This window comes from Salvelinus alpinus, chromosome 5, assembly GCF_045679555.1.
Source record: "Salvelinus alpinus chromosome 5, SLU_Salpinus.1, whole genome shotgun sequence".
NCBI classification, from domain to species: Eukaryota; Metazoa; Chordata; class Actinopteri; order Salmoniformes; family Salmonidae; genus Salvelinus; species Salvelinus alpinus.
In genome coordinates, this window is record NC_092090.1 from 19675344 (window position 1) to 19697749 (window position 22406).

General features: G+C 40.4%; 1 protein-coding gene and 1 pseudogene across 1 annotated transcript; one reads left to right on the forward strand and one right to left on the reverse strand.

Moving 5' to 3' along the window:
* Window positions 1-242: 242 nt before the first annotated feature.
* LOC139575660 (major histocompatibility complex class I-related gene protein-like) lies at window positions 243-6865 on the forward strand. Its single transcript, XM_071400850.1, has 2 exons — window positions 243-354; window positions 4317-6865. The coding sequence occupies exons 1-2, from the start codon at window positions 297-299 to the stop codon at window positions 5327-5329; spliced, it is 1071 nt and encodes a 356-aa protein (XP_071256951.1). The 5' UTR covers window positions 243-296; the 3' UTR covers window positions 5330-6865.
* A 5142-nt stretch (window positions 6866-12007) lies between these two features.
* On the reverse strand, window positions 12008-22137 carry LOC139575659 (macrophage-expressed gene 1 protein-like; annotated as a pseudogene).
* Between the last annotated feature and the right edge of the window lie 269 nt (window positions 22138-22406).

The window sequence follows — 22406 nt, forward strand, 5'->3', positions numbered from 1 at the left end:
GTGGAAAGGGATTTGGGGAATGGGGGAGGGTTTATAATAGTTAATAGGGCTCTAGTATAGGATTAGATAGGAGGGTTAAGTTTCACTTAATGTTTGTTTCTTTATTCATTTAGTCTGTAAACTGTGATTGACTACACACTCCAGTACAGTAGGTGGCGACATGCACCTCTAACGTTTGTTTGCAGACCGCCATAATATTATAGAAGAAAATAAGCAGAAGAAGAAGAAAAGCATAAGTGAAAGAGAAAGTATCAGCTGCGTGAGGCTACTGCAAAAGTAGTGAACATTTCTAAATCATGAACAAACTGTCTGTCTTTTTGTTTGTTCTTTCGTTTTCCACCATTGTCAATGCAGGTAAGATGGATTATCTACTTTCTCTCAACTCATTGAAAGATGTGTTATGTTATACAATGTTAAACCAAGAGTTTGGGACTATAGGTTATATCTGCATTTTTGTCAAAATGTGACCCGGTTCAGGAAACGAGTCGTATGTCGCAAGTCACGACTTCACAGGAGAGCATTTTTTGGCAGAAATGCCTTCTCGAACATGTGAACTTTCATGTGCCTTGATAACAAACTGGCATGCCATCTGTAAATACGAATAAAATTGTTAAATTACGAGCCTTGTTGGTTAAGCCACAGACAAATAGAGCAAACTTCCCACTAACCATGATTGGCTGAGATAATGAGTGGGTTGGATTTGGTCTGCCATATTCAAGGCTTCTGTCTATTTGAGCTCATCAGTCTGTGTTGGTAATCCTGTCGAACACCACTTTTTTAATGTATTGTGTAGTGGAGCTGCATAAGTGTTGCTCTCCACTTTCTGGAGGATCAAGTTTTGAAATCAGTGGAATTACAGTATGATAGCTAAAGAGATGGAGAAAACACCTGTCTCTGGATTACATCTTCAAACTAATGGCAACCGTGGTATGGCATTCCTGACAGGGAGACGCGTCCATCATGCATGATGATGTATGCAGGTAAGATAGTCTAGCGTTAGCTAGCTACATTTTCAGATATTACACATTTCTAATTTTGACAGAAAGTGGTTTCATTTCAAGCTAAAGTGTACTGTTAGCTAGCTAGATAACTTCAGCTGGCTGGCTCCCTAGCGGAGGTCATTATTCGTTTCCCAGAGCTGTTTGCTTTTCTAGTTAGAGCCTAATGTTAGACATTGTTGGCACTTTGTTCGTTGTTTTTTAACTAGCTAATGTTAGCTGGCTGGCTCGTTAGCTAACGTTACGTGCCGTGTGTCCAACACCCGTTGAATATGGCCGGTGTCAGTAAACGTCTGCAAAAAAGCGTAATGAAATTGTTGCCAGCTGAGCTGGTTAGGCTGTTTTCATGGTATCCAGAGGTAAACAAATAGTCGGCCAGAGCGTCAAGTGTGCGCTCCGAGAGCGAAATGAGACGGGTGGGTCTTACAAGTTGTGCCACTACTTCCGCCGAAGTCGGTTCCTCTCCTTGTTCGGCCGGCGCTCGGCGCTCGGCGTCGCCGGTCTTCTAGCCATCATCGATCCATTTTTCATTCTCCATTTGTTTTGTCTTGTCTTCTCACACACCTGGTCTCAATATCCCTCATTACATGTTGTGTATTTAACCCTCTGTTCCCCCCATGTCTTTGTGCGGAATTGTTTATTGTAAGTGCATGTGCACGTTTTCTCTGATGCGCAACGGGTTTTGTACTCATTTATTTATTGTTCTGGTTTCCGGTGTTTTTATGAATAAAACTGCTCTGTTGATTACCCAGTTTTGCTCTCCTGCGCCTGACTTCCCTGCCACCAGTTACGCACTCCCTTACAAGTTGATCAACTTTCAAAGCAGAATTACTTTCCTATTGTTCCTCAAATGCAGTGTATGATATACCATTTTGTAGCTTTGAGTCTCTACTTTTATCCAATGTAAAAAAAAAAGCTACATAAATCTTCTTATGGCTGCAGGGGCAGTATTGAGTAACTTGGAAAAAGGTGCCCATTTCAAACGGCCTCGTACTCAATTCTTGCTCGTACAATATGCATATTATTATTACTATTGGATAGAAAACACTCTCTAGTTTCTAAAACCGTTTGAATTATTTCTCTGAGTGAAACAGAACTCATTCTGCAGCCCACTTCCTGACAGGAAGTGAGATTTCTGAATTCGAGGTCTCTGTTCTAGGGCTTGCCTATAAATGGGCATGATACGTATTAGTATACATGCACGTCATACACCTTCCCCTAGATGTCAAGAGGAAGTGAGAGAAGAAATGAAGTGATTATCTTGGTCTGAGGTGGAATAAATCCTCTTGGAATGACGTGTCCGCCATTTCCTGTTTTCTGAAAAGCGCGAAGTTGGACCTGGAATTGACTTCTGGAAAGCTGTCGTTATAGGCGAATACTATCTCCGGCTTTGATTTTATTTGATACATGTTACAATATCATCGTAAAGTATGTTTTTTCAATATAGTTTTATTAGATTATTGAAATTTTTTCGGGACGTTAGGCGTGTTGCGTTGTCTGTGTTTGTTGACGATGGAGAGCTTCGTGCCACTTGGCCAGTGTGCTTGCTAATTCAAGAGGGAAAAACGATGTTCTAAATCCAAACAACGACTGTTCTGGACAAAGGACCCCTTGTACAACATTCTGATGGAAGATCACCAAAAGTAGGACCCATTTTATGATGCTATTTCATATATCTGTCGAACTGTGCTATCGCTACCGTTTGCCTTGAATCAATGCTGTTGTGTGTTAGCTATTGTAGTAAGCTAATATAACGCTATATTGTGTTTTCGCTGTAAAACACTTAAAAAATCGGAAATATTGGCTGTATTCACAAGATCTTTGTCTTTCATTTGCTATACACCATATATTTTTCAGAAATGTTTTATGATGAGTATTTAGGTATTTGACGTTGGTGTCTGTAATTACTCTGGCAGCTTCGCTGCTATTTCTGGCGGTAGCTGTGATGGTAGCAGCAATGTAAAACTGATTTATACCTCAAATATGCACATTTTTCGAACAAAACATAGATTTATTGTGTAACATGTTATGGGACTGTCATCTGATGAAGTTGTTTCTTGGTTAGTTTGGTTGGATCTTGGTTAGTTAGGTTGGCTTTGTGCATGCTACCTGTGCTGTGAAAAATGTCTGTCGTTTTTTCTATTTGGTGGTGAGCTAACATAAATATACGTGGTGTTTTCGCTGTAAAACATTTAAAAAATCGGACATGTTGGCTGGATTCACAAGATGTTTATCTTTCAAATGCTGTATTGGACTTGTTAATGTGTGAAAGTTAAATATTTCTAAAAAATATATTTTGAATTTCGCGCCCTGCACTTGAAGTGGCTGTTGTCATATTGTACCCGGCCTCGGGCTTGCAGCCTGAAGAAGTTTAAGACCAAATCCAGGTGGTGAGTCACAACTGTAGTTATTGACATAGCATTGCTCTGTTCAATATTCTCTACATAGATAGTACTCTAAATGCCCCAATTCATGTTGTTGAGTTGAAAAGAGTACAAGATCAGGATTGCTGACACCAGTCATCTGCACAGATAGGGCTCTACCTGTGCAGAGCACATGCCCCTTTTCCCTTCCAGTCTCCAAAGTGTCCTGCCCTTTTGGGTGGCGGCATAATTTCCCCCAAAATGTATTTTTGTTTGTAGTAATGTTTTGTCATTGTTGTTCGGACCCACTGTCCGCAAGTCGTCAAGTTTGCCACCCCTCACCCCCTACCCCTTCCATTGGTTGCGCCTGTTGATATGCTCTGTACTGAGCTTGCACACATCCCCGGTTGTGCATTTTTCCCCCCAGTCTGCCCTGCACAGATATGGCGCGTGCCCAGTATCCAAATGTGCATGACTTGATAGATGAGGTCACCAGTCGAGGGTGTGTAGCCAACTACCTAGTTCAAATATCAACAGTACTGCCACAGCAGCATAAGATTGAATTATCATTGATAACACTTGATTTAGCCTACATCATTATCAATATTCAGTCTGATTGGCTGATACAGCAGAGAGAGAGAGGCATAAAGACAGAGAGGTAAATCACAATCAGTGTAAAATACAGTTTTTGATTTACATCAATGATAAGCTGATAGCCCAACCTCTTTTCCCAATGTCAATCATGTCTTTGGGAGGCACTAACTAGCTTTCTTACAATTTCTGAGGGTGAGTGAGTATTGTTTTTTACATTTTGAACACTTCCTGGCACCATGCAAACCAATGAGGGTTTGAAACTTTAAAGCCAATTATCTCAAAATCATAGTTTTGCAGATAAAACCTTATTGTCCCAAGCTCTCAATGTCCATAACTGTGGATAATATAACTCCTCTTTCAGGTTCAGGATCACATTCTCTGTGGGCACTTGCAACACACATCATTGGAGAGACGCCTTTCCCTGAGTTTACGGTTGTGGTGATGTTAGATGATGTTCAAGTGGGTTACTATGACTCCAACATGAAAGAATTTATCTACAGTGGACTTAACCCAACGGACAAAATACATGATGACGTAGCTCAGGACGGAGCTTATGTATTTGGAACTATATACCAGAGCATTAAAGAGAGATCTTTTCAGCTAAAGCACCACTTGAATCTCACAAGAGGTGTTCAAGTTCAGCAAAGAATGGCTGGCTGTGAGATGTTGGACAATGGTGAACCAGCCATGATCATGTCAAAGAACACTTTCAATGCCATTTATACAGATCGAATGTTATATTACAACATGACACATTTTACATATGATGCTGGGAAACTACTACCAGGATGGGATGGGATAAGGCAAGCATATCTTAGAACACTTTTTGAGAATGTTTATCTTCCCATTTGCATCAAAACAATGAAGACATTCCTGAAGAGAGAGAAGAACATTGTGATGCGTAAAGTTCCTCCCAGACTCAGGTTGATAAATAAAGAGGTTTCTGGAGGGCTCCAGGTGAGCTGCCTGGCGTTTGGTTTCTACCCCCGCCACATCAACCTGACCCTGCTGAGAGACGGCCAGCCAGTGGCAGAACAGGAGCTGACAGGGGGGGAGGTGCTGCCTAGTGGAGATGGGACCTACCAGCTGAGGAAGAGTCTGGAGGTCAGTACTGAGGAGCTAAAGAAGAGACACGACTACACCTGTACTGCTTCTCACCTCAGTCTGGACAACAAGCTGGATGTCAGTTGGGAGTCTGGAGCAGAGAAAGTTCACCTATCCACCCTCTCAGTTCTACTGGTGATGCTGCTGATTGTTATTCTATTGGGCATTTTCATTTGTGTCAAAAGGAGGAGATGCACCGCATCGCAAGCATTGTCACAACTTGCAAAAGTGGCGGAGGAAATGAACCTTTTTGCAAATTCTGCAACATAAAGGGACATATCATAATTTACTGGGTGGAGGGAGCGGGTCCAAAAGGGAGAGTTGTCAAACTTCTTCTTTTTTGCTTTGGGCAGTTTTTTTTATTGGGCACAGGGGAGGATATGCTCTATTGGGTAAGTAAATGAAACAAGCTCCAGTAAACTAATATTGTATGGACTGCGCACTGTATTACTGTATTGTATTGTATGGACTGGAATTACACACCTTTTTCAAACCATGAACCTGGGAGAGAACATGCATTGCTGGTGCAGGACATGCGGCCTACAAAGTTATAATTATAGGCTCTCAATTTGATTTTAATATTGAATTATAATAGGGCCTGTTTTACATTTTATAATTAGTAGGCTGATGCATGCATACCTTTCATAATGTTTCCCCTAATGTTGTGCAACATGCATATTAGCCTATGTTATCTTTCTCCATTATTTCCTTGTTTTCAACAGTTAAATTACATATTTTGTTGTCCTGAACTTCATCATTGTAATGACGTGATTGAATAATATAGATTAAGATGCAGATGGCTTTGTTTTCTCTTCACAAAGATTGAATGGTTATGGGTCTGAACAAATAACTGCTATAGCCTACAGTCACCCCGAATTCTCTCTTCTTTCAAACTCCCCAGCCTGTGGCCGCGAGTTCTATTGGCTGCTGTATTTAACATTCAGCCAACAAGAGCTTGCATCCATCCAGCTTCCAATAATGTATTAGTATAAGAAATGCTAAAAATGAATTATTCCAGCAAGCTATTCTAGTCAAGATTTTCCTGGGAGTCCAAGAGCTAAGAAGCGTTTTTGAAGTAGAGGGGCCAATGGAGAGCATGGTGCGTACTGCGCAAGAAACAGGCTAGAAGTTGGAACCTTACACATAGGCCATCATTCATTAGCTACACATAAGGATAATAACTACATTGAGGTGACGCCCAAAGCCACATGGAGCTGTGTAAATTAGAGGCCCATTTAGTCCTTACATTACTGTAGCATATGCTGCAGCAAATAGGGACCACAATGAAAATAAGTCCCAGACTTTATTGTGCAATCCCAGTCATATACAGTGTAAATAAGGTATTTATGTTTTTAATTTTGTATAAATTTGCAAGAAAATGTTGCTTTGTCATTATGGTGTATTGTGTGTAGATTTTTATTTATTTAATCCATTTTAGAATAAGGCTGTAAAGTAACAAATGTGGAAAAAGTCAAGGTGTCTGAATACTTTTCGAATGCACTGTAATATTTTTTTTACTGTAAAATAAAATCAATCAATTGATCAATCAATCCAACGGCAATTTGATGAATGGAAAGAGACATCTGTTACAAAACACCAAACAGTTTGACAAGGTAGGGAAGGATGTGTTTTCTGTTTGTTGAGATTGACATACTGACATACTTATTGTGTTAAGATTGTTGAGGGGAAAAAATTTGTTTTATCCATTTTAGAATAAGGCTGTAAAGTCAAGGGGTCTGAGTACTTTCTGAATGCACTGTATGTATTTTTTTGACTGACAAATAAAATCAAACTGTACAGCGGCAATTTGATGAATGGAACGAGACATCTGTTACAAAACTCCAAAAAGTTTAATGACATTTGGAGATTGCCAAACCTTTGATACTGGCTAAGCCTACAATGTACGGAAGGATGTGTTTTCTGTTTGTTGAGATTGGCATAGTATATTTATTGTGGGGTTGAAAACGCAAACCATGATATTGAAGTGCCCGAAGTCGGTATCTTTTGTTTATTGGCTGTGTGGTGCATTGGCACAGAACAATCTAGAAGAAAAAGAAACGCACACCTATTTAGGCGAGGTGCTGGCTAGCGGAGTAGAAAACTTAAAAATAAAGGAGAGCTCTAAGAGCTCAGATGCAAAAATATTTAATTTACCAACGTTTCGACAGGCAAGCTGTCTTCATCAGGGTACAAATTGGCACAGAAACCTGTTGGTGGATTTATTTTGGTGCATATATTTTATATAATTATTGTCTACAACTGGCTGTCATATTTTTTTTATGACACCAGCCCCTCTCCCCAGTAAATGTAGTCTCTAATATTATTTTTGAACAATGACAAAACTTTGACAATTGAGCTCAATTCACAATGAAAAGATGACTGCTGGAGCAGCCATGAGGGCAGACACAACATGTGAGTGATTCAGTTACCCAGCAAGCACATAATGTTCTGAGAACCATATGTTTCTTAGAGCTTGGTGAGAGCATGGTTGTCCTATGGTTATATTGCATACAACCTCCCACAATGTTCTGGGAATGGTGCAGGATACCCAGCTAGCACATAACGTTCTGAGAACCATATGTTTCTTAGAGCTTGGTGAGAGCGTGGTTGTTCTATGGTTATTTTGCATACAACCTCCCACAATGTTCTGGGAATGGTGCAGGATACCCAGCTACCACATAACGTTCTGAGAACCATATGTTTCTTAGGTTGGAATTTCAGTCCTTCAGCATAAGGTTTCCTCATGGTTCTATTTAAAGTAATGTTCTCAGAACGTTCAGACAACATTAGGAAACAATGTTTTTCTGTGGGAATTTCATTTTCTGCAGGTTTCCTCGTGGTTCTATTTAAAGTCATGATGTTCAAAGAACATTCTAAGAATGTTATTTAAAAACATATACATTCTGTTCTCAGCGTCAAACAAACTCTCTATCCTCTATCTTGTTAACCTTTTCTCAATACAGGGGGTGCTGTTTCCACTTTGGAAAATATCGTCTCCAAATTAAACTGCCTCATACTCAATTCTTGCTCGTACAATATGCATATTATTATTACTATTGGATAGAAAACAATCTCTAGTTTCTAAAACCGTTTGAATTATGTCTGTGGGTGAACCAGAACTCTTTCTACAGCGAAAATCATGACAGGACATGCGAAGGTCAGAAAAATAGTCTCTGTTCTCAGATCAGTTTAAAGCTCTGTGTGTGCCCTATGGATCGAAATGAACTGCACCCGCCTTCCCCTGGATGTCAGTAACCAATGAGAAGTGGAATGGAGTCTCTACGTATTTCTCAGAGCTTATAAAGCCCCAAGGAACGAAGTGCGCTCTCTTTTCGACTTCCGCCATTACGCAACGCAAGACCTCAGGATAGCATTTTGAAACGCTCAGTTATCGGCCTTAGATATGTCCGTCTGTAATTTAATTTGATATAGGTGTTAGAAACATCATAACGAAGTTATTTTAAACCGAGTTATATCAGTTTATGCGAGTATATTGCTATTTTCGGTATTTCCTTAGTATTGCACTTTGGCCATTTGGGCATGTCTGTGCGACATAGCTATTGTTAGCTGCTAGTTCCGAAGTTGAAGAGGACGTTTTACAACAAAGCAACGATTCTTTTGGACAAAGGACAACTTGCCCAAGATTCTGATGGAAGCTCGTCCAAAAGTAAGAGCTATTTATGATTTTATTCCGTATTTATGTGGAAAAATGTAAACGCATTTGTCGGCCATTGTTGCGGCACTAGTCTGGCTGTAACGCACACTGTATGTCTAGTAACGTTAATTTTAAAAATCTAACTCAGCGGTTGCATTAATAACTAATGCATCTTTCATTAGCTGTCCAACCTGTATTTTTTTTGTCAATCTAATCGATAAATAATCGTAAACTTAGGTGCCTTTCCAAGATGGCGCCTGCCAGAATGCATGCCATGTTTTGACTGATTACATTGCATAACCACGATTTGTGATGCTAAATATGCACATTTTCGAACAAACTCTATATGCATTGTGTAATATGATGTTACAGGACTGTCATCTGAAGAATTCTGAGAAGGTTAGTGAAAAAATTAATATATTTTGGTGGTGATAACGTTATCGCTCTTTTTGCCTTGAATCAATGCTGGGGTGATGTTAGCTCATGTGGTATGCTAATATAACGATATATTGTGTTTTCGCTGTAAAACACTTAGAAAATCTGAAATATTGTCTGGATTCACAAGATCTGTGTCTTTCAATTGCTGCACGCTGTGTATGTTTAAGAAATGTTTTAGGATGAGTAATTAGGTAATACACGTTGCTCTCTGTAGTTATTCTAGTCGCTTTGGTGAGTTTTGTGATAGTGGCTGCAATGGTAAACTATGATTTATACCTGAAAAATGCAAATTTTTCTAAAAAAACATATGCTATACCATAAATATGTTATCAGACTGCTTATCACTTGCTCACATTGTATATAGACTTGTTTTTTTCACTGTATTATTGACTATATGTTTGTTTTACTCCATGTGTAACTATGTGTTGTTGTATGTGTCGAACTGCTTTGCTTTATCTTGGCCAGGTCGCAATTGTAAATGAGAACGTGTTCTCAATTTGCCTACCTGGTTAAATAAAGGTTAAATAAAAAAATAAAAAAAATAAAAAAGACTGTCATCTTATGAAGTTGTTTCTTGGTTAGTGGCTATATATATCTTTATTTAGTCAAATTAGTGATAGCTACTGATGGAGTAAAAAACTGGTGGAGTAAAAAAAGTGGTGTCTTTTGCTAACGTGGTTAGCTAATAGATTTACATATTGTGTCTTCCCTGTAAAACATTTTAAAAATCAGAAATGATGGCTGGATTCACAAGATGTTGGTCTTTCATTTGCTGTATGCTGTGTATTTTTCAGAAATGTTTTAGGATGAGTATTTTGGTAATTGACGTCGGTCTCTGTAATTATTCCGGCTGCTTCCAACGCTATTTCAGATTGCAGCTGCAATGTAGAACTGTGATTTATACCTGAAATATGCAAATTTTTCTAAACAAAACATATGCTATACCATAAATATGTTATCAGACTGTCATCTTATGAAGTTGTTTCTTGGTTAGTGGCTATATATATCTTTATTTGGTCGAAATTGTGATAGCTGCCCATGCAGGAAAAAAATGGTGGAGAAAAAAAAGTTGTGTCTTTTGCTATCGTGGTTAGCTAATAGATTTACATATTGTGTCTTCCCTGTAAAACATTTTAAAAATCAGAAAGATGGCTGGATTCACAAGATCTGTATCTTTCATCTGGTGTCTTGGACTTGTGATTTAATGATATTTAGATGCTTGTATTTACTTGTGACGCTATGCTAGGCTATGCTAGTCAGCTTTTTTACTGTGGGGGGTGCTCCCGGATCCGGGTTTGGGAGGAACTAGAAGTTAATTTTAAGTGTGTTCAGGTATCTGAGCATGAGGCATTTGGCATTAGTCCAGATTAGCATTTATACACAGTATTTCATATGCTGGTTTAGCTTCCTGAGCCTTTATCCACAAAACGTTTCAGAAAAGAACATTGGTGGTATGTGCTGACAATAGACATTTTACTCCTACTCTTCAGTCTTAAGAGTCACTCCTAACCGACAGATTTAGGACACCACATGCGCTGTCCTAACCACTGAAGAGTTACCAGCAGGTTTCTTGATAATAGAACAATGCAGTTAGTCAGTGGTTCCTTCATCACATGCAACTGCATTTCAGTTGTTAAAAGAATGTTTTGATATTTCATCAATCCATAAAAAATCTAGACCTACATGTAACAGTATGAGTATCTCTTGCACTTATGACAATTTCACAAGGCATGATATGCCTAAATACTTATAAACACTAGGCTAATAAATAAACATGTTTTCATTAGATTATTTAATTACCTACATCATGTTATTTTAAGTTATCCATTTTGAACGCAATATCACAATGTAAACAAAGATCTCTAAATTGGGCATGCCTATAAATTGTGCAATGGAAGGCATCTATAGTGGTTATGTTAACTTTGATAGTGTTTGATGAAAATGATAGACCTTTCAAAACGTTGTATGCAACATCATAGGCAAGTGACTTGATGCTTACTATGCTAAAGGGATTTAGAGTTGTTAAACGGGAGTGACGATGAGTGTGTTGATAACAGCAATGTTGTGAAGATTCAGCTTTTATCAATCAACAAAATGTGATAAATAAAGGTTATGCATGCCAACATATTAGTCAATAAATACAATTAGGCAAAGTGATTGTGTCAGGCGAAAATGATATCAAACGTTTTACCATTACAACATTTGATGCAGCATTTCGCTACACCCACAATAATATCTTCTAAATATGTGTATGTGACCAATAAAAAATGTATTTGATGTACAGCCACATTCTGTAGCGATACATCGTCATGATTGGTTATTCCTCATCATTTGCAACACACATTTGCAGTTGCTACATGTGCATTTATGGACTTACAAAATAATGAAATGTACCGATTTGATTCTGGAAGAATATAACTTATAAATGCCTCATGAGCTTAGTCCAACTGTCATACCCCATCAGAACCCCAAATATATAATCTTGTTTTACTCTAATCCCAGCTAGCATAAAACATTCGGAGAGCTTGGTGAGAGCGTTTTTAGTCCTATGGTTATCTTGCATTCAACCTTCCCACAACATTCTGGGAATGGTGCATGATAGTTGCTTGGCTTTGGAACATTCTCAGCACATTTAAGGAACATAAAAAAATCTAGATTTTCTAGATTTTTCGTTACTTCAACATAACCTTTCCTAAAAGTTCACACATGGTTACATTTAATTACATTTTTGGTAATGTCCTAGAAACATTCTCCAACTGGTTTGACATTGGGAATGTTGTAAAATAGTTCAGAGAACATTAACTTCTTCTTAAAAGGGGGCGCTGTTTTCACTTTGGGAAAAAATCGTGCCCAAATTAAACGGCCTCGTACTCTGTTCTAGATCATACAATATGCATATTATTATTACTATTGGATAGAAAACACTCTGAAGTTTCTAAAACTGTTTGAATTATATCTGTGAGTAAAACAGAACTCATTTGGCAGCAAACTTCCAAACAGGAAGTGAAAATTCTGAAAATAGGGCTCTGTGTCAGGGCCTGCCTACTCAACTGGCTTATATTTATGGATCTGTATGCACTTCATACGCCTTCCACTAGATGTCAACAGGCAGTAGAAGGTTGAATGGGGTGTCTAGCTTGATGTGAGGCCGAATGAGAGCTTTTGGAGTGACAGGTCCGCTCTTTTGTCAGTTTTCAACTGCGCACAGGGGACCTCCACATTGTCTTCTGAAATGTGTTACGTATACACGACGAAATGCTCCGGCTCTGATTTTATTGGATACATATGAGAAAAACATCATAAAGTAGGATTTTCAACCGAGTTTGACCAGTTTATTCAACGTTTATTTGGGAATTTTTGAATTTTTCGTTCCATGCGCCAAGAGTTCTTGGACATGTGCGCTCCACATGGCTAGCCAAAGTTGCTAATTCGACAGAAGAAATGGACATTCTAAAACAAAACAACGATTTATTCTGGAACTAGGACTCCTTGCACAACATTCTGATGGAAGATCATCAAAGTAAGAGAATATTTATGATGTTATTTCATATTTTTGTGGAATATGTTGGCTCCAACAAGGCGGAGAATAGGTGAGCGCTGTCTCACAATATTGCATGCTGTATGTTGTACTAAAGTAATTTTTTAAATCTAACACAGCGGTTGTATTAAGAACCAGTGTATCTTTCATTTGCTGCACAACATGTATTTTTTAGTAAAGTTTATGATGAGTTCTTTGGTTAGATTACGTGACTGTCCAAAATATCTCCGGACAATTTGGTGCATCATGGCTACATATTCACAATGTAAAACCAGGATTTGTACCTCTAAATATGCACATTTTCGAACAAAACATAAATGTATTGTATAACATGATGTTATAAGACTGTCATCTGATGAAGTTCCAAAGGTTAGTGATTAATTTTATCTCTATTTCTGGGTTTTGTGAAAGCTATGTTGGCGGTGAATAAATGGCGTTGTGTGTTTGTCTATTGTGGTGAGCTAATATAAATATATATTGTGTTTTCCCTGTAAAACACTTAAAAAATCAGAAATATTGCCTGGATTCACAAGATGTTTATCTTTCATTTGCTGTACACCATGTATTTTTCATAAATGTTTTATGATGAGTATTTATGTATTTCACGTTGCTCTCTGTAATTATTCTGGCTGTTTTGGTGCTATTTGTGATGGTGGCTGCAATGTAAAACTACGATTTATACCTCAAATATGCACATTTTCGACCAAAACATAAATGTATTGTATAACATGATGTTATAAGACTGTCATCTGAGGAAGTTGTTCAAGGTTAGTGATTCATTTTATCTCTATTTGTGGGTTTTGTGAAAGCTACCTATGCGGTGGAAACATGGTGAAAACATGGCGTTGTGTGTTTGTCTATTGTGGTGAGCTAATATAAATATATATTGTGTTTTCGCTGTAAAACATTTTAAAAATCGGAAATGATGGCTGGATTCACAAGATGTTTATCTTTCATTTGCTGTATTGGACTTGTGATTTCATTCAATTATATTATATGATATCCCTGTCGCGTTAGGCTAGGCTATGCTAGTCAGCTTTTTTGATGAGGAGGATCCCGGATCCGGGAGAGAGAAGCGGTAGAGGTTTTAAACAACTTTCTTTTGTGGGAATTTCAGCACTTCAGCATAAAGTTTCCTACAGTTTTACTCATGGTTCTATTTAAAGTCATGTTCTCAAAGTGCTTTGCTCAGGCAGATAATCAGGCCGTTGGACAGAAAATGAATCTGCAAGTAGTTCGGGGGACAGCTCTTGGTTTTGGTCAGAGGGTTCAGTAGGGATGGGCTATAGAGGCTCTGGGGTCACCTCATTGGTGGAGCACCAATAGCTGTCAATGCGAGCGGACGGACATGGAAGACGTCTACACACTCTGTCACAGTTTTTATCGCAAAACATCCCCAAAAAACAGTTACACTCATTGCAAATGTTGTAGCACTCAATCTTGTTATAGTACTGATTTAATACCTCACCACGCAACAGGGTGGGTGTGTGGGGATCACGACATGAGTGAGAGCCTGTGTCGAGGTTCATCTGAGTCAGGTTCTGGCAGATTGGGTCTGCATCGAGCATGGCGCACTGCTGAAACACGCCACAAAAGGTGAGGTTGGTGGCTGGACCCTTGCAGCAGTTGTCTTCCACATTGGCTTGGAAGTTGAAGTTCGTGGAGTCTGAGTTGACGCAGCCGGGCGGGTGTTGATGGTATAATGGTGATGTATGGCTTCACTCACAAACAGGGACAGTTTGCCTACTGTTGGTTCAGGAGGATCAGGCAAGGTCAACCGGTTGAGGAAGTAGTGCAGTGGCACTACTGGTCGATGCCTACCGGGCTGTTCATGGTGCTCTCATGCTATTTCTGCAGAGTGATGCCCGGGTAGAAGGGTGCCCCACCATGAAGTAGGTGACGTTGCCCTGATAACTGAGTGAGTCAGATGTCTCTTGTGCACCCTTGCTGCCAATGTCAAACTTGAGTTTATCAAAGAAGTTTAGACCTGCCAATGCCTTGACAGAGAACTTGTCTGTCGTGGACACGTAATTGGCACTGAGATAGTCCTCTTGCACTAAGGAGGCACCTGCATCGATGCTGGTTATCACATGGTTGCCAAGGCCAAGCACCGTCTTCTCAGATAAATACGCTGCCTTGTTTTCTATTGCATCTGCGATCTCCTCAGCCTGGCGGACAAGCGGCCATCCAGAGTGAAGTCAGGTGACAGATGAAATCTGTGATATTTACAGGCATTTTTGGTAATTTGAACATTTATGTATAGTATACCATTGATTTGAAGAACATACTATCTGTTTGTTGTCTTGCAATTTAAATTGAAAAAGTTATGGATTTCCCTCCTTTCAAATTAAGGATTGGGCCTTTAATAGAGGTATGAGAATACAATGTTCGCTACAAAGCTTTCAAAGAAACTCACCGCCCTCTAAAGTCTATTCCCAGAATGATCTCTTGTAATGAATCAATGATTCATGCTGTTGTTGTCACCTGATGTCAACAGATCTGACATTTCCTCCACTGGTCTACTTGTGCTGTGATGGAGTGAGGTGGTGATAGGAGTCAACAGTCATTAGCTGTGATGAAGTACCATGGAAACAGCTGGGAAAATATACAGGTTAAATATAGACTAACCTCGATGCAGGTGTACACACACACACACACACACACACACACACACACACACACGCACAAACAATTGTAGCACATACGCATGCACGCACGCACTCACACACACACACACACACACACACACACACACACACACACACACACACACACACACACACACACACACACACACACACACACACACACACACACACACACACACACACACACACACACACACACACACACTATATAGGCTTACTTTATTGAGTTAGGTGTCCTTTTTCAAACTCTTCCTAACCCAGTGTGTAATACCTACATGTTTCAAGCAGACCACCAAAGTCCCTGTGCCCAAGAATGCCATGGTAACCTGTCTAAATGACTTTCGCTCCATAGCACTCGCATATGTAGCAATGAAATGATTTTAAAGGCTGGTCATGGCTCACATCAACACCATCATCCCAGACACCCTGGACCCACTCCAATTCGTATACCGCCCCAACAGATCCACAGATGAGGAAATCTCTGTTGCAATCCACACTGCTCTTTCCCACTTGGGCATAAGGAACACCTACGTGAGAATGCTGTTCATTGACTACAGTTCAGCGTTCAAAACCATAGTGCTCTCTAAGCTCATCACTAAGCTAAGGACCCTGGGACTGAACACCTACCTCTGCAACTGGATCCTTGACTTCCTGACAGGACGCCCCCAGGGGGTGAGAGTAGGAAACAACACATTCACCACAGTGACCCTTAACACCAGGCCCCTCAGGGGTGCGTGCTTAGTGCCCTCCTGTACTTCCTGTTCAACCACGACTCCAACACCATCATTAAGTTCGCCGACGACATGACGGTGGTAGACTTGATCACCGCCAACGATGATTAAGCCTATAGGGAGCAGGTCAGAGAACTGGCAGTGGGGTGCCAGGACAACAACATCTCCCTCAACGTCAGCAAGACAAAGGAGCTGATCGTGGACTACAGGAAACAGAGAGTTGAGCACACCCCCATTCACATTGACAAGAGCAGGTTGACAGCTTCAAGTTCCTTGGTGTCCACATCACTAACTGTTACGTTCCCCAGTTTCTGTGTTGTAGTTTGTATTTGAGTGTGTGTGTTTCAGGAGATGGCTTCCTGAAATTCTCCCGAAGCAGCTGATTGGTCGGCCCCAATTGATGATTGGAGAGCTGACCCCGCCCCCTCGTCAAGACGCAGCTGTCTCTAATTACCAATGCCTTCTGAAGCTATAAAAGCCAGTGTTCTGTTGTTCAGAAGAGAGACATGATAGGCAGGCTGAGAGATGATAGGCAGGCTGAGATCATTGCAGGCAGAGATCATTGCTGGAGAGATTGAATGTGATATAGATCATTGCAGGCTGAGATCATTGCAGGCTGAGATCATTGCTGGAGAGATTGAATGTGATATAGATCATTGCTGAGAGAGGAGGTTGATGGCTGAGGGTTATAGCATGTTGGTCGTTGGTATGTACTGTGTTAGTTGTTGCTGGGAGCAGTTGGTATGTTCTGTGTGAGATTGTTACTCACATAGAGCTTATTTGATGTCCTTTGTTTCTAAGTTTGTTTGAGATATTGTTTGATATTCTGTTTCATTTGTTCCCATGGGGGAAGGGTAAGGCACATAGGGAGTGCTTAGGCAAGAGGCCCGCGGGCATACATATACCCGTAGTATATTCACTGTCTAGGTAAGACCTGGGCGGACCACCCCTTGTATTTTGGTTAGCGCACCAGGCGGTGCTAAGTTAGGTAAGTAGTGGGTAGGCAGGTTAGATAGGAGAGGGGGGGGGCTTTGACATTTACTTTCTTTGGTTCCGTCCAGCCCCTTTTCCCCATATTACCGTGTAAAGGAATAAAATCCTAGTAAACGGTCAATTCTGCCTTTTGGCGTCCTTTCTCACGCCTACAGTCCCATACCTATTTCACTTCACGGGGAGTTGAGTTGCAGCAGGGTGTTGCGTTCCCTCTTCAGAGGCGTGCATAACACTAAGGATCCATCATGGTCCAAACACACGAACTCAGTCGTGAAGACTGGCATGGGTCCTCAGATCCTCAAAAAGTTCTACAACTGAACCATTGAGAGCATCTTGACTGGCTGCACCACCCTGGTTGGGATAGGCGTCCCGCTAGCGGGACAACTTCCGGTGAAACGGGAGGGCGCGCAATTCAAATAAATAATCATACAAATTATGGATATTAAACATTTAGGTACATATAAGTGTCTTATATCAGCTGAAAGCTTAAATTCTTATTAATCTAACTGCACTGTCCGATTTACAGTCGCTTTAACAGCGAAAAAATGCCATGCGATTGAGGACAGCGCCCCACATCCAAATATTTTTCCACCGGCACAGGTTTCATACATTCACATATAACTATTAAATATTCACTTTTTTGAAAATCACGTAAAATTTGTTTCAACAAGTCAAAATACATTTCTATTGACTCCTCAGACACCCTAAGATGTAAATAAACTATAATATTTCTTACGGAAAGAAGTATGTTCAATAGGAAACCGATTGTAGCAGGTGTGTCCTGTCTTCATGGCACGCGCAAACACGAATTTCCAAGACTGTGTCCCTGTACTAAAACTGATATTTCTTATTGGTTTTTGAAGTTACAAGCCTGAAACCTTGAACATAAACTGCTGACACCCTGTGGAAGCCATAGGAATTGCATCCAGTGAGCTAATTTTCAATATGACTTTTTACTTGCCTTTCTAAGAGGATGGTCACTCAAAAAATATTCTGGTTGGTTTTTCTTTGGATTGATTTTCTCCTACCATATCTATTATGTTATATTCTCCTACATTATTTTAACATGTCTACAAACGTCAGTGTTTTCTTTCCAATGGTACCAATTATATGCATATCCTGGCTTCAGGGCCTGAGCAACAGGCAGTTTACTTTGGGCACGTCATTCAGGCGGAAATTGAGAAAAAAGAGGCCTAGCCCTAAGAAATATATATATAACTGCTTGGCATCTGACCGCAAAGTGCTACAGAGGGTAGTGCGTACGGCCCAGTACATCACTGGGGCAGAGCTCCCTGCCATCCAGGATCTCTATAGCAGGCAGTGTCAGAGGAAGGCCCTAAAATTGTCAGCCACCCAAGTCATAGACTGTTCTCTCTGCTACTGCATGTCAAGTGGTACCGATGCACCAAGTCTGGAACCAACAGGACCCTGAACAGCTTCTACCCTCAAGCCATAAGACCCTTTTTGCACAATATTCTTTTGACGCATCACGTACGCTGCTGCTACTGTTTATTATCTGTCCCTTTATTCCTAGTTATATGTACCTATCTATCTCAATTACCTATTATGCAGGGGGCACATCAACTCAGTACTGGTACCTCTTGTATATAGCCAAGTTATTACCTCGTACCCCTGCACATCAACCTAGTACTGGTACCCCTTGTATATAGACAATTTATCATTAATCATTGTGTATCTATTATTACTTTTATTATTACACATTTAACTTTTTATTCAATGCAGGTTAGGAATAAAGAAACATCTGCATTCTGAGGCAATGTGTTTCTGTACACGGTGAGCAATGTTTTCTATTTCTTGGCTGAGTCCCCTCCACAGTTCATCAACAGAATGGTCAGGTATTGGACTGTATGTCTATCTCTCTCATGTTGTGTTTTAAACATACAGAACAGACATGGTCTGAGTGTCACAGTTGTTATAGGAAGAGGACCAAGGTGCAGCGTGGTGAGCCTTCATATTATTTTATTTAGAAAAGACGCCGAACAAAACAATAAACACTACAAAACATACCGTGAAGCTAAAGGCTATGTGCCATGAACAAAGACAACTTCCCACAAAGAAAGGAGGGAAAAAGGGATACCTAAGTATGGTTCTCAATCAGAGACAACGGTAGACAGCTGTCCCTGATTGAGAATCATACCCGGCCAAAACATAGAAATACAAAATAATAGAAAACAAAACATAGAATGCCCACTCCAAATCACACCCTGACCAAACCAAATAGAGACATTAAAAGGCTCTCTTAGGTCAGAGCGTGACACTGAGTCACAAAGGCACCCTATTCCCTATTTAGTGCACAACTTTTGACCACAGACCACGGTCAAATGTTATGTTCATTTGGGATACAGGCATGGGCTAAGAGAGAGCAAATGTTCTTGTCAATGGAGATAATAAATAATAAAGTAATAAAGTAAGTATGAGAATTTCTACAGTATCAGGCTACGATAGAAAGATCATCCTTTGAGGGAAACCTTAACCTTTTATTGCAGTGGGCTAAATCAGGGTCACACAGAGTGGTTCTTGGTAGTCTTAAACAAATCTACTTTGAAACAAAAGTATACACCTCACTCACATGGTTATGGGCTTAAAAAAACACACCTAGACCATGTCAGATATACAGTTGACATTTATTCAATTTTGAGTTTGCATCCAAATATTACACTTTATATACATCATAGAAGACCGTTTGACATAGAAACACTGAATTTTCGGTGTTAAAAATAATAATACATGTTTATTAATTATGAAATTATAAGAAAAATGTATAATATTCCAGCCATGTGTAAGGCGTCTAGGTGTAGTAGGTAAGGCGTAGTCAGGCGCAGGACACAGAGATGAGTAATAAACGTAACTTTACTCAAAACAACAAATATTCCAAGAAGGAAAAATAATCAAGCTCACAAATACAGACCAAGTTACAACGAACAAACACACACAAAACCATGGGGGGGAACCAGAGGGTTAAATAAGGAACATATAATTATGCGAATGGAAACCAGGTGTGTACAATGAAGACAAAACAAATGGAAAATGAAAAGTGGATCGGTGGCGGCTAGAAGACCGGTGACGTCGACCGCCGAACGCCGCCTGAACAAGGAGAGGGACCAACTTCGGCGGAAGTCGTGACACCATGAGGCCACTGAAGGGCGATTTGGTCATTTGACTGCAAGAAAGCATCTTCATTCTTTTTGTGTTTTAGTTGAGTGGAGCCTGGCCTGTAATGTCTAAATAGATTTTATTTGTTTCTAGTCTTTTTTTCTATTTTTTGTAGTTTTTTTCCGTAGCGTTCTACAGAACTGTAGCTGCCTGTCAACACTAACACAGCTGACTCTACGTACTGTATCAGTAGCTTATTAGTCTCATGTTTGTGTATAGGGCAGGAGAAGAAACCTGCACACCCAGTAGCTCTCTATGCAGCAGGCTTGGCCACCCCTACTACAAATGGGTGTTGGCTTCTCTATTTGTCTACCATTATAGTTTTCAACCCAAACTATAGTGGATTATGAGCTAGCCTAGGGTTTATGTAATTTTTAAATGACATGATGGCAAGTCGATGTCAAATCAAATCACATTTTATTTGTCACCTACACAGTAAAAGTTGTAGCACAATGCTTGTGTGCTAGCTCACTCAATATTGCAGTACAAGTCAAAAAGAACAGGAAGTATGTATAGTACATTTTTGCAGACACTCTTATCCAGAGCAATTAGGGTTAAGTGCCTAGCTCAAGGGCACATTGGCAGAACTTACACATAGTCTGCTCAGTGATTCGAACCAGCAACCTTGCGGTCACTGGACAAACCTCTTAACCACTGGGCTACCTGCCGCTAGACTACCTAATATGTACAGTCGTGGCCAAAAGTTTTGAGAATGACACAAATATTAATTTTCACAAAGTCTGCTGCCTCAGTTTGTATGATGGCAATTTGCATATACTCCAGAATGTTATGAAGAGTGATCCGATGAATTTGGCATGCAAATGAACTGAACTCCAAAAAAACATTTCAACGTCATTGCTTAAAAAGTTTTTGGGATGCTAGTGGTTGTATTAATTTGGGATCTATCACATCCCACAACTGTCCCACAACTGTTTGGAATATTTATTTATCACACAGAATAGAGTAGGTCAACTTTTGTACTATGGGGGATAATAGATTGACATAGACTAGTGCTTTTGTTGTTCATGAGGCCTACTCATCTTGTTGGCTGACATAAAGTAAATGTGTACAGTTCTTCCAACATCTTCAATATGCGCCTCAGAATTGGATAAAGGACGCACACAGTTGCGCCCCCGATGTATCTGTCTTCACTTGTAGCCTAAAATAAATAATGGATTTATTGTGATGGTGTAGGCTATATTACATGGATTTATTAGACTCAGGTGGAACCGTTTATATGTGTGTTCATAAAATGTAGATGATACAAACGTCTGCCTCAGTGACTTGAAGGCTATTCGTGGAAGCCAGGAGATGTTAAATGTGTTTATGTTAATTAACGGTCAATTACCGTGAGACCGGCAGTTATTTACTTGACAATTACGGCTGATGAAATTTCATGACCGCCACAGCCCTGTTTGTGACAGATCTGTCTTGAACCTGGTGGGTCTTCACCCGCTGGTTCTCAGTGGAGAACTTAGCATTGAGCCCTGGGAGGAAGGACACACCCACATTGATGGATTGTGATGTGGAACTGTGCTGCTCAAGCCAATTACTGATGACCTCTGAACTAGTCACAACACCAGTGAACTTCTGGGGGATGACAAACACCTCGTCTGGGATGAGGTAGACTCCGTCCTCCGTGGTCTGGCACTGGCAGTAGCTAAAGTTCATGACTCGTCCCATGTCCATGTTCCTCAGGTTGTCCCATCCCTCACCCGGGAGCACCTCCAGGGCTAGAGAAGACAGGTTGGTGCAGCACTGCGAAGCCTGTTGCTGGGAGGGCTGAGTGGGTGAGGGACACACTGGTGGAGCAGAGAGAGAATGTATGCTCTCAGAGCCATGGCTGAATCAGATGTCACCTCTATGAGGAAAAGGTTAAGAAATGTGATCCTCCTCCCTTTCCCTTGTCACAAGACTGACAACAGAAGACTTACCCGCTTTGAATGTTGTTGATAAATGTTGTGGTTGTAGGTTTCGGTCACAAGACCATGGGGGACCGGGCATTCAGTGGCGCAGCCCTCAAACTCTGGAACTCTCTCCCCCCAATCACCTGCAACTCTGACTGTATCACCACTTTCAAAAACAATCTCAAACCCCACCTGTTCAGTCTGACATTCCCCTCAGCTGAGCTCACCCTTACTCAGCCCTAGCCTGTTCAGTATGACATTCC